Raw genomic sequence first — 12,658 nt, forward strand, 5'->3', positions numbered from 1 at the left:
AAGTAATAGCGTGCCAAATGAAATTGGTCCGTAGTCGTTATTGTTTTCATTCTGTGGCCAAGTACCTGAATGAAACAAGTTATGGTTCCAGAGGGTTCAATTCAGGGTTGCTTGGTCTCTTCCCTTGGGCAGAGCATCCTGGCAGAGGGAGTGTGTGGCTGATGCTGTTCTTTACATCTTTGTGGACAGGAAGCAGAGAAAGGAGTATAGGAAGAGGCCAGGGCAAGATGGAGCCCCCAGTGATGTAGCCCGCTGATGAGCTAGTTCATCAACCAATCCCTCACCTTCTACCAGTTCCCAACCATGCGCTCATTTCCTGTTATCCCGCCCTCTCTGCCTTCCGGTTGCCGTCACATGATAAAATCATTGAAGGATCACTCCATTGATTAGGCCATGATCAAATTGTTTCTGGAAATGTTCTCAGAAAAACTTTCAGAGATTAAAGAAAAGAGAGGAAAAAGATGGTGAGGAGTAGAGAAGAATGTTATGGAGGGTTAGAAGAGTTAAAAAAAAAAAAACCCAAAAGATTTCCCAATAATGAGAAAATTAAAAAAAACCCACAAAATTAGATAAATCTAAGAATAGAAGTAAAACATGGAAACAATAGCTTATTTAAACAGAATAACATCAACAAGGTAAAGTTAAAATGCTAACAATGGCCCACTAGAAAGAAAAAAGAATCATGGACAAAAGGGAAGAAAGAAAGAAAGAAAGAAAGAAAGAAAAGAAAGAAAAGAAAGAATCACCATTATGCATAAGAATAATTAGGTGAGAGTTTGAAGGGCAATAAAAAAATCACAAAAGGGTTCTTTTTGTTATTTGTTGTTGTTTTTAATATGATAAAAAGGGATGAGATGGCTCAGGGTTAAGAGCATGTACTGCTTTTGCAGGCAACCAGAGTTGGTTCCTGGTATTCATATTAGGCAACTCAAAACTGCCTGTAACTCCAGTTTCATGGGGTCTGACATCCTGACATCCCTTTGTTGTGTGGCAAAACATTTCCTGGGGAGACATAGCACACATGTCTACTCACTTCGGATGGGCATTCCATGACAGACCAAATAAGGATACCAACAAAGTCCAACTTGGTGGACCAATGAGTTTTTCTGGGGTTACATACAAGAATACAGGTGAGGAGTTATTGCACATTTCAGCTTTGTGAATTTCCAAGGTTTTTTCTTTCTTTTTTTTTTTTTTTTTTTTTTTGAGGTAGTCTTATTATTTCTTATTCTGAGTTTTTCCTTCACTAGGCCACAGGAAAGCAGCTTCCAATTTGCTATAAAACCACTACTTGTTTTTGATGGTACTTTGTATGAGTTTGTATGGACATCTATATCAGCATACACATGCACTGAATATGTATTACATGTTTTATTTGTTTGTTTGTTTTGAAACAGGGTTTCTCTGTGTAGCTTTGCGCCTTTCCTGGAACTCACTCTGTAGCCCAGGCTGGCCTCGAACTCACAGAGATCCACCTGGCTCTGCCTCCCGAGTGCTGGGATTAAAGGCATGCGCCACCACTGCCCGGCTGTATTATATGTTTTAACTGAGCCTGGGAATATAATTTTCAATGCTATCTTGAATACTGGCAGCTAACAAAAAAGAAAGAAAAACTATGAAATATGTATTTTTTAAATGTATTTTTGAGATAACAATGAAATATAACATAAAGGATAAGAAGACAGAACAAAACTCATTAAAGTTGAACAAAACAAGACAACAGAAAAATAAAAGAGCCCAAAGAGAAGGCACAAGAATCAGAGACCTACTTGTTTACATATTCAGGAGTCCCACAAAAATACTAAACTGAAAGCTCTAGTATGTATGCAGAGGTCCTGGTGCAGACCCATGTGGGCCCTGTGACTACTTCTTCAGTCTCTGTGAATTTATATTAGCTTTGCTCAGTTGTTTTAGAGGGCCTTGTTCTAATGTCCTCGATCCCCTCTGTCTTCTCAACTCCTGCCTTCACATCCACGGGGTTCACTGAACTCTGCGGGGAGGGATTTGATGGAGACATCTCCTTGAGAGCTGTGTGGGAACCTGGTTTTGTAAAGTGACACTAACTGTAGTGGGTTATGTGACAGTCTATCCATTTGTTCCTAACAGTGAGGTAATGAAGACAGCAAATGACAGAACAACCCTTCACAGTATTAAAAAAAAAAAAGCAAAACGATTGTTGTGGGATAATCTTTTTGTCCACTGTGAAGATGTGTCTCTGCCAAGGCACCTTCTGACTGGTTAATAAAGAGCTGAATGGCCAATAAGTAGGCAGGAGAGGATAGGTAGGACTTCCAGGAAGAGATAGGAACTTTGAGAAGAAGAGAGGTGGAATTCACCAGCAAGACATGGGGAGGTAGGATGTACAGTATGGAGGAGAGGTAATGAGCCACGTGGCAGAACATAGATTAATATAAATGGGTTAATTTAAGTTATAAGAGCTAGTTGGGAACAAGCCTAAGCTAAGGCCAACCTTTCATAATTAATAAGAAATCTCATGTCATTATTTGGGAGCTGGTAGTCCAAACAAAGTCTGACAACAAACAACCATCCCATTGCAAAACTCAAGCAAAAAAAGATAACAAGTAAATATATGTCAGCTCAAACTTGTTTTATTTAATTATGATCAACAATAATGCACTGATTACTATTGTTGATAGTCATGTGACACTGTGGTTTGAGAACAAATTTGAAACCCAGAAGAAATACTGATTATATCCTAGAGAGAAAACTTCAAGTAACAGTGATGTGGTTGTCACAGTTAAGATCTTTCCATCTTTGGAGTGTTGGATTTAATTACAGGTGAGGTTGAATGATGTAAGAATACCCAGACAGCTTTAGGGACAGAAGGGTGAAAGACTGGCCCAATTATCATTTTAAATGAACAAAGTAAACAATACAGATTCATGGTCATAATTACAGGGCTCCCGAGAATGAGGATGCAGAGAGAACTTCATGGCTGTGGAAAAAGCATAATGTCTACAGCATGTTGTTCTGGAGCAGCTACAACTAACTGATTCCACCTAGAACACCCTGCTGCTGAGGATACTGGTCAAGCTCAGAGGATTTAAGGATGTGTCATAAATAATATAATTATCATAAATATATTTATAAATACATATATAAAATAACTTAAAAATAACATTCAACATTCTGTCTTCTTCTTGAGGTTTGTTACAGGAGGATTTCATCCAAATGATCTCATTGGAATAAAACCCGCTGAGGTAGGAAAGATGTAGCTATTGTCCCCTTCCTTTTGAAAATGAGAGAGTTAAGTTTTTATAACTCTATCCTACTCAATCAGCACTTTGGAAGCAGAAGGTACACAGTTAGATTGACATCATGGGTCTGTGGATTCTCATTCCAATTGCTATTAAGTGTAGTTTTTAGTTTTTTTTTATGCTGTAGTTAACCCATCTGTAATATGGGTAGAGTCTTTTGATCACAACAGCTCTGTTCCTCCTAAGAATGTCATGAAGAATAATAATTAAAGGGATTAGTATTGTGCAAAGTATAGGGTGCTCTTTAAATAACAACATTATATGTCGGGGTTGATTGCATTAGGCTTTGCTCTTCTCTCACAAAGAGGGTAAACATTCATTTAGAATTACAAAGGCTCAGCACATGCTGTGCAGGTGACTCAGGGTGAAGAACCTTCCTGTACATGGTACATACAGATTGTCAGCACTTCTCGAGTCAGTAGACTCCAGAAATAAGGCTGCTCTTATGGTATCTGGAAGTCTGTCATCGAGGGCAGCCCCCTTGCCAGGTGCACCCGACTTCGTTCTTTTGTGGCAATAAACAGCTCTGGATAGGCAGCTGATGTGAAGTAGTTCTTAGAGTTGACCATTTTCCAGAAGAAAATGAGGTCGATCTCACTCCCTGTGATGACTTTTGGTATTTCAGGCATCTCCTGTGATAAGCAAAACAGAATTCTGTTAGTGCACAAGAAGGTGTTGGAAAAAAACTGAAGTGTAACAATCCTCTGGTGTCTGGCCTTCATGAAAAATAGCACTCTAGAAGCCTGACTCAGATATGATCCACTCCTTCATTTGTTCACTCAATAAACATTTACCACATGCCTATTCGATGTATGATCCAGACTACTCATAAGAGCTGATTTCTTTAGTTAATTGGAGAGAAATCTAAATGAATCATGAAGACTGTCAATGATGCTGGCATCTCCCTGTATCCAGACAAGCGAGGTGAAACACTGCACGTGTGTATCCTGTCTCTAATGCGGGCACAGGGTACTCTCACCAAATCTGAACACTGACGAGTCTAAGACCTCCAAACATTCTGACCCCCAAGCATACAAACTACACCTTTCTGGAAGCAGTAGAGCATAGAGATGATATTTATCTCTGTATTTCAGTCAAAATCTGAAAGTTAACCATACCCCCCAACACACACACACACACACACACACACACACACACACACACACAAACTGAAACCCCACAATGCTTCCCTGATCGATTAATTGCTGACTGTGTTGAACACAACCTTTTAAGACTGTCCTCTTCCTTTGACTCTGAATAAACTCTAAGAATAACCTTCATGGAAAAATACATTTCAAATTCTGTGTTTGTTAAAACTCCATTTTGTACTCTTTTTAATCTGCAAATCTACAAGTAAATAACCTGATCAGCTTCCTTGGGGTGTCAACATCAGCAAGAACAGTACTCTTCAGACCTGTTCATCTTTTGCTTTTACCCTTTCATTCGGCTGTTCTGGCTCCAGATGACTCTACAAGGTCTGTTCCCTTCTGTGTGCTCACCTTATTCTCCACACTTCACCTCTAACTTCCCAACTGAGCTCTCAGCTTTTGCTCATGTTTTCCTTCTAGACCATCATCCATTTACAAAATGTAACTAATACCAGCACCCTGCACTGTCTGCAACCCTTTAGTGCCTTTCAATTGTATATCAAATATATAAGAGTACTCGCTGATCCTTGGAGCTGGCCTGTGGACTCATGGATGGAGATCTAGGGAACTCAGATCCTAAGAGGTATAGGATGACCCGTCCTGACTTCTTATTAGCTGGTCTTGTCTCTCAGAGAGCTCTGCTCTTGTTCCTCCCTCTAAAATAACACTTTGCCATTCTTCTCTCTTAGTACCTTGTGCATTTTCTGTCCAATATTTACCTTTTTGTTGTTGTCTATCTGACTTATCTATTGTCTGTGTAGAGTACTATGTCCCATAAGGTTAGGGAATTGTCTTGTCATTCTCCATAGCTTAATGCTGTGCTTGAAAAAGAGAAGGCTCTCGGTAAATAATGGCTTGTTGAATCAATTCATGAATGAAGCTACTGCCCTACTTAGTGGGTGACACTTTCATTTCATTTGATTCAGACAGAGAAATACAAGTGCCCACATACATTTTAGGTGGAAACTGGAAGCATTGGATTATACATTTACTGAATGAGAGTCACATTTTTCTCCATGGTAAAAATGTTTAATGCTTAAATATGTGTGATGTGATGTGATGTGATGTGTGTGTGTGTGTGTATGTGTGTTGTGTGTGTGTGTGTATGTAGGTGTGTGTGTGTGTGTGGTATGTGTGTGTGTAGGTGTGTGTGTGTGTGTGTGTGTGTGTGTGTGGTGTGTGGTGTGTGTGTATGTTTGAGGGATATGGCTGTAGAGAACATGGGGACGGGATGAAAGACAATAGTATTACCAATGGACCGCTGGAGTGAGAACGCTAAGGTTTGAGTGTTGCGGTTCTTAACTTTTGACTTCACATGTGTTAGCAAGTGGTTTATCCTCTCTGATCTCAGTGGGCTTGTTCGATTTTTGTTGAGGCTTGCCCCATTGTCGTAATGCCCACTACCATGCATGTCAGATGGTAGATGTCAGTAAAGATCAACGAACACATGGATGCTCTGGGGTGGGAGGTGAACAGAGTCAGGGAGGGAAGGGTGAGCGTGTAGTGACTCTGGCAGGTCACCCTGGGAGGGACGTCTGCTTACTATGATCGTTTACAACAGTGGGAGGCAAGTGAGAGCAAGTTTGAGATGGAAGTCAACTGACCTTCAGCAACACAGGCTCGTCTTCACCTTGAGCGCTCACGAACAGCTGAGTATTGGAGATTTTTAGAGTAACAGGATATTTAGAGTCGTCTCCTGATAAGTAGGCATACATGTCAAATTTTACTGTCAAAGAAAAAGCCAGAAAGAAAGTCAGTCCACTACTTTTTTAAATATAAAGAGAGGTGTTTAGAAAGATGTGCGTGTGTGTGTGTGTGTGTGTGTGTGTGTGTGTGTGCGCATGTGTGTGCATGCATGTGTAAAATCAGATCCCCAACTATGGTGTAAATGAATACACCATATTTATTTGTGGAGGTCAGGAGTGGGATTTTATACATTGTTGTATCCTTTACAATGCCTGCAACTGTAAATAATGTTTCTAAAGCTTTCTATTTGGGTAGAAAGCTTAAGGACCAAATTCTTGCTAAAGCTCTTGTAGTTAAAATAGTGGAATAAGACCTTGACATTTGTTGGTTTAAGAGTTCCTAATGGCTTAAAATGGAGGGATCTAAGAAGATCTCTCCCCCCTTCTCTCTCTCACTCTCTCAGGTACACACACACACACATACACACACACACACACACACACACACACACATCCAGCATAGTAAAATGACTAACTGCTCTAGTACCACTAGAAATGTAAATAATACACTTGCTTACAGTGTATCTGGCTTAGGTTTGAGTTCTTGCACCAAAAAGCAAGTGTTTATGTGTGTGTGTGTGTGTGTGTGTGTGTGTGTGTGTGTGTGTAGAAAATTCATAGATTAAGTCAATACGTGGGGGAAACTGTATGGTAAGTAGGAAATAGGATACACAACAATTTACATATATTATAGAGTAGAAAGCATGGTAACTGGTGTGCATGGTGTCTCTAATCAGAAAGAGCCCTGCCTGCTTAGTATAAAGTTGCTGCTGTGGCCCTTTAAAAAAATAATTTTGCATATTGATGATGCATTCTGCATGTAAAACAGGTTTATTATGGAAGCTGGATCTGTGTAACAAGACTTTTGGCACTGAATTTCATCGTTCAGATCCCATTGCAGTTAGGGGCTGTTTGGCTTTCCCGTCACATTAGCAAGCTCTCCCTAGCTGAATGTGAGTTGTAAGTTTAATCATCAGCTTTCTAATAGATAGTGACTGACTGCGCCTTGTTAGCTTCTGGGTAAGTCATTAAATATTTGTGATGCTCAGTTTTCTCTTCTTTAAACTTGTAATAGGGAGGTCTTGTTGAGAATGTCTACAAGCACCAAAGAGATGGTACACATCAGAAAGCTCTCTGTCCCGTGTAGTGAGCTCAGGTAGGAAACTGCTCTCTGGTGGAACTCATAGATTTGGGTGAGATTCTGTCCTTTTCAGGGATTCTTGGGGAAGGTGGGGTGCTTCATTCTATTCTAGAAGAAGTGTGCAAAGCCAGGGATGTAGGTAAGTTTGTGCTTTGAAAGCAGAAAGTTTGAAAGAAGCGAAGAAACCCAAGGAGGGGAGAGTGCCAAGGTGGCCATTTACCTTCATGTTGCAGGTCAGTTAACGAAGCAGCCTTGAGATGTACATTGTCCACATCCAGGTAGATGTTTTGATTGAGGGGATCATTCAGGACAAACTCCTTCTTGACAAGCTTTTGCAATTTGTATTTCACATTACTCTGGAAGATGTGAGGTGCTGAATCTGATTGGATGGTCTCTAGAATCATTATCACAAGGTCAGGTTATTGCCTTGTTAAAAATACAGATGATATATACATGCTAATACAAGCATCAGATGTAGCTCTGAGAGGGACTGTAGGGGTAGCTGATCCTGGTGGAACAGCCAGAGCTGAAATCAGTCAGCAGGAGGCTTGATTCCAGCTAGGTTTTTTTAAAATGGTTATTTCTTAATTTTTCTGTAAACCAATTCATCAGGCAATAATTTTATTTTACTTTTTACAAGAGTTCTTGAGAAACTTTTAAATTTTTTGCTAGTTCTTTTCTTTTCTTTTTTCTTAATATGGAACCCTGGTTGGCTTGAAATTCATTCTATATACAAGCACAGTCTTGAACTCACAGAGATTCTCCTGCCTCTGCCTCCTACTGGGATTAAAGGTGTTAGGCACCATGCCTGGCCCTGTTAGCAGGTTTTCAAGTGATGAGAAAGACTACCAGTATTTCTAATCGATATTTTTCAGATGAATGTATGCTAAGATGAAAGGAAATGTGTTAAAATTATATACCACAATGATATGTCCCCATTATCTATAAATAATACATAGGTTACATATATATGCACTGAAGGTACAGGTCTACCATTTTTCTGGAAAGTGTATGTATGAGTAGTTTCATGAATCTCCAGGTTCTGACTAATTTCACTTCTAGGATGCTATTCTAAGGAAATGAATGGTGACAGATATTGACATAGATGTTCACTGTCACTTCAGTGTTGAAAAATTTGCCTGTAAATTGTCTGTAATATATTAAGTGGAAAAAGCTGGATTTGAGATTGTGTGTAGTATACCAATGATGATGTTGGACATGTTTGCTCTTGTGTGCATCTGTATGTGCAAAAGACTTTAAGGAAACATTCCGTGGTGTTGGTAGGGTTAAAATCTGGATGACAAAAATGAGTGAATGCTAAAGTTCTTTCTTATACTTTGTTTTATTTTAAAATTTTTCTAGGCGGAGAGGTATTGTTGCCTAGGTTTTACATTAAAATGAGTACTTGGTTTATGTTACCTGTGGAGGAAGGTATAGCAAAGACATGAAAGAAAAACCCAGGGTTCTCATAGTCAGACTGGACTGAATTGGCTGTGAGGGTTTCCCACGTAGAGACTGAGCCTCATTTCCTCATATGTGAAGGAGAGGGGAAGGCTGTTTTGGAGCCTCCAGAGAGTGCAGCCATCAATAACTTAATAGTGTTGTGGCATTTCCAAAGGCACTGGGAGCAATACCAACGGCTGACGTTTCTTGGGTGGTGACTTCACATTAGACATTCTTCTAGTCTAAATGTTTTAGAGGTATTGGCTTATTTACAGGAACCCAGTGAGCTGGAAGTCTTGGTAATCTCTATTCACAGTATGGGGAACTGAAGCCCAGAGAGATTGAGGAACATGAATAAGGAGGTGGCACCCACTAGAGGTCATGAGCTAATGGACGATGACTGCTTTCTCTCCAACCAAAGACCTTTATGTGACCTTCACAATATAGCCAAGAAAGGAGTCCTTGAGCAAGTGTTCTAGACTCAGGCTACTGTTGATCTCTCCCCTCTGGAGAAGAGTGACATTTAATTTTTCTTTGTTATAGTTACTGAGCTAATGTCTGGTTGCTTTCCTGTTTGGTTCCAGGTTTTATTTTCTTTGCTTAAAACTGGAAAATTGGATTTTGTTGTGTTTTATCCCTTACCTTCTAAATTATGGGTCATGGCCTCCAGGTCCTCTTCAGCAAAGGCCCGATCGAAGGCCAGCCGTCTCTTCTTCAGGGTCTTCCCTTGGTTTGATGTTGCTGCCACCATCGTCAGACTCTCCTTGAAGGTGAAGTTGGACATCTTTGAGGTTTCAGAGGCTCTCAGAGATACAAACTTGTCTGCGCAATTCTCCTGAAGCGAGACGTAGCTTGCATCGTAGAAGGACTTCTGTGAGGAAGGGAAGTGGCACCTGAGAGCTTGCCTATGACCTTGGGATGACACTCTTTATCGGGTCTCTATCCTACAGACTTAGTGAGAGTGACCCCCATTCTGGCTGTAGGGAACCAACCTACGCTTCACCTCTCCCTTGCCTCTTGACCTCCACGGTCCTTCCCCGCCTCCCGCTCCATTCCTTCTTTTTTTCCTTTCTTGGCTTTCCCTAAAACCACATGATTCTGGGGGAAGGTCTTTTCACCCATCTTTAGGCCCCAAAATAAGACATTTTAGTGAAATAGGTTAACACGTGATCCTGGTGAGTGAGACCCTTCCATCAAGAGGTCCGACATCTACTTGAGAGTGCTCAGAATATTTTAGAAATACTTTGGGCTGTCTATATTGCCTGCTCAAATCCAACCAACCTTAAGATTCAAAATATTTTCTAAAAAGAAATGACATCTGTACTGAACATGTGAATCTTTTTGTCATTATTTCCTAAATAATGTAATCACTGACTCATAAGTATAACAATTATTCCCATAGCATTTGCATTGTGGCAGGTATGGTTAAGTCACCCAGATATGAATTAAAGTCATTTGCGAATGCATGCATATTTTATACAAGTAGAAGGTCACTCAATATAAGGGACTTGAACATCTGCAGAAGGTGATCTCCCTGGGGGCTTGAGCCCCCCATGGATGTCTTTGGTATGGCTGTTCTTCTGGAAGCAGTTTTTAAAACCGGTATCACAGATATACAAAATAACTTGGTGAGTGTGTGTAACATTTTCTCTTTCTCTTAGCTAGCTTCCTCTACTTCAGCTCTGTGCGCTATCAGGCTGTCTCTGGCCTCTGGTGTTAATGTCAGAGAATGATGTCCATATTGCATATTAGGAGTCCAAGACTCCAGGTGAGGTGGATTGAAGCAACTGGCTAAGGATGACAAAATTAACATTTTGAAGGATCCCAGAAGTTCTTGGGGCTTCAGGTAGTTCTTCTCTGTATGGAGGAGCCAATGAGCGTGAAGAACACCAGTTAACTACTAGTGGAGAGAGGCCAGTGGTCTCACTAACAATAAATAAATGTACTTTAGACCTGTCGTGAGAGTGAAACAAAAGTGTATAATACTCAACCCTCATTGTGCTTTTCTGGCAGAGGAACTAGTGTGTAAAGAGAAAAAAAAAGAAAGAAAGAAAAAGAAAATCCAGATCTATAAGATCTTACCTGATTCAGAGAGAGATGGTCAATGGCGGAACTGTATTCTTCATTTTCACTGTCAAAAACATATAATGAGACTGTATTTTAGTTCATCATTTTACTGTGGTTTAGGCATATATTTTAATGACCACATTAGCTTTGGTAATACAACATTCCTGAGTACTGATTTAGACCCAGGCACTTTTGAGTCTGAATGCTCCAACACAGCAATGGATTTTAGTGGCTGTTCAAGAGTTACTCCATTCTTAGGAGAACTTGATCCCAGTCAGGAGGAGAGTCAGCTCTACAGTAACTTGGGCACATGAACACACACACACACACACACACACACACACACACACACACACACAGACACTACTCTGAAAAGTTAAAGACTTCTACATATTCATGTCTACACACATAGTAATTGGTTTGTCACTAATTTGGAATTAGTAATTATTAGAACAGCTTTGTGCTTTATCTGTAAAAACTAGGCATGACTAATAAATCAAAGAGCCTTAATTGGAGTTCAGGAAAGGCTGAAGCTCCTTGAATGAAAAGAGAACTTCTGAAATACCACAGACACACGTGTCATATACTGTTTTCATGTACTCTCTAAAACAGATTTCACGTTACAACAGCAGTAGCCAGGAAATATTTGTAGCTTCATTAGCATTAATGTTAGTTGTAAACAACAAGAACATAGTTAAGAATGTTCTAGAATTTCAACTCTGCTCACTTATCAGGGTGAAGTTTAACTGTGGTTGTGAGTTCATGTGCCCAAGAGCTGTTTTCTCTGCTTGACAGGGATCAGGGTCCCCCGAGAACGAATTCTTTCTCAAACAGTTCATTAAAACCTGCTGCTGGAGCAGGGCACACAAACTCCTCAGAGTGCCTAAGCTGATGTTGATATAAAATTACAGGGGAGTCAGTATACCTCAAAAACAGTTTTCTATAATTTCCATTTCTCTCAGTGAAATACCATTTTAGCATGTTGGAGGCTTTGTCTTTCAGGGTCTTCTCTGGTCTTGCCTGGACTTCAGGGTCAGTGTACATCTCCAGAGCCTCTGACAACACAGCCACTGGCCGATCACTTAACTCCTAGTTAGATTTAGTGAATCACAGAAAGTAGAATATGTTTCTTACCTATAGCAATTCTTCAAGTCTTCAAACAAATCAGGAACTTTAGCCATCGTGACTTCTGCAAGAGAACACAGTGGCTGTCAGCTCTCCACCTCTGAACCCCATGCCTGCAAGGACAGTGACCCCACTTTGCTCTTCTTGAGAAACTACAATGAGTGACTGACTTATCACACCCAGCATTTCCTCTATTCGTCTTCATACCCCCTTGCATTTTTTGTGTATGTTTTGCTCTCCTCTACTAGCTTGTACATTTGTTTGAGAATCTTTTCTCTATCTCGGTATTCTTTGTGTCCAGCCCATGCCATCACACACAGTAGGCATTCAGTGGATAGGATAAGGAAAATAATGAAAGCCATCTGGGTGAGGTATCTGCCTTATACAGAGGCAAGGGAGACACAGCATGGGAACCCGCAGATCTTTCTCCTTTTTGTCAGCAGGGAGTTCCCATCTCCGGGAAGAGATTCGGCTGTCCTGATGGATTCCCTCACAGGAATCCTGTTCAGCTGCCCTTCAGTTCCTTATCACTAGAAAGAGAATTCTTCTCTGAAATCTGTGATTCCAGCTCACACACCAAATCAGGAACAACAAGAGAAGAAAAAGGAACAGACCACAGCCTCACAGAAAGTGCCTCGAGAGAAAACAGTCAAGGACCAAACAAAAGACAATTTTCATAGTCTCAGACACGATAAAGACAATACCTTTGCC

The 12,658-nt window shown here is 40.4% G+C and overlaps 1 protein-coding gene across 1 annotated transcript; it reads right to left on the minus strand.

Annotated features, from left to right (window-relative positions):
• Positions 1-2,678: 2,678 nt before the first annotated feature.
• Il1a (interleukin 1 alpha) lies at positions 2,679-12,065 on the minus strand. Its single transcript, XM_059259571.1, has 6 exons — positions 11,957-12,065; positions 10,838-10,886; positions 9,398-9,626; positions 7,533-7,706; positions 6,031-6,152; positions 2,679-3,910 (listed from the first exon to the last, which is right to left on the minus strand). The coding sequence occupies exons 1-6, from the start codon at positions 12,001-12,003 to the stop codon at positions 3,722-3,724; spliced, it is 810 nt and encodes a 269-aa protein (XP_059115554.1). The 5' UTR covers positions 12,004-12,065; the 3' UTR covers positions 2,679-3,721.
• Positions 12,066-12,658: the final 593 nt, after the last annotated feature.

The sequence above is a fragment of the Peromyscus eremicus genome, chromosome 4 (assembly GCF_949786415.1).
Source record: "Peromyscus eremicus chromosome 4, PerEre_H2_v1, whole genome shotgun sequence".
Taxonomy (NCBI): Eukaryota; Metazoa; Chordata; class Mammalia; order Rodentia; family Cricetidae; genus Peromyscus; species Peromyscus eremicus.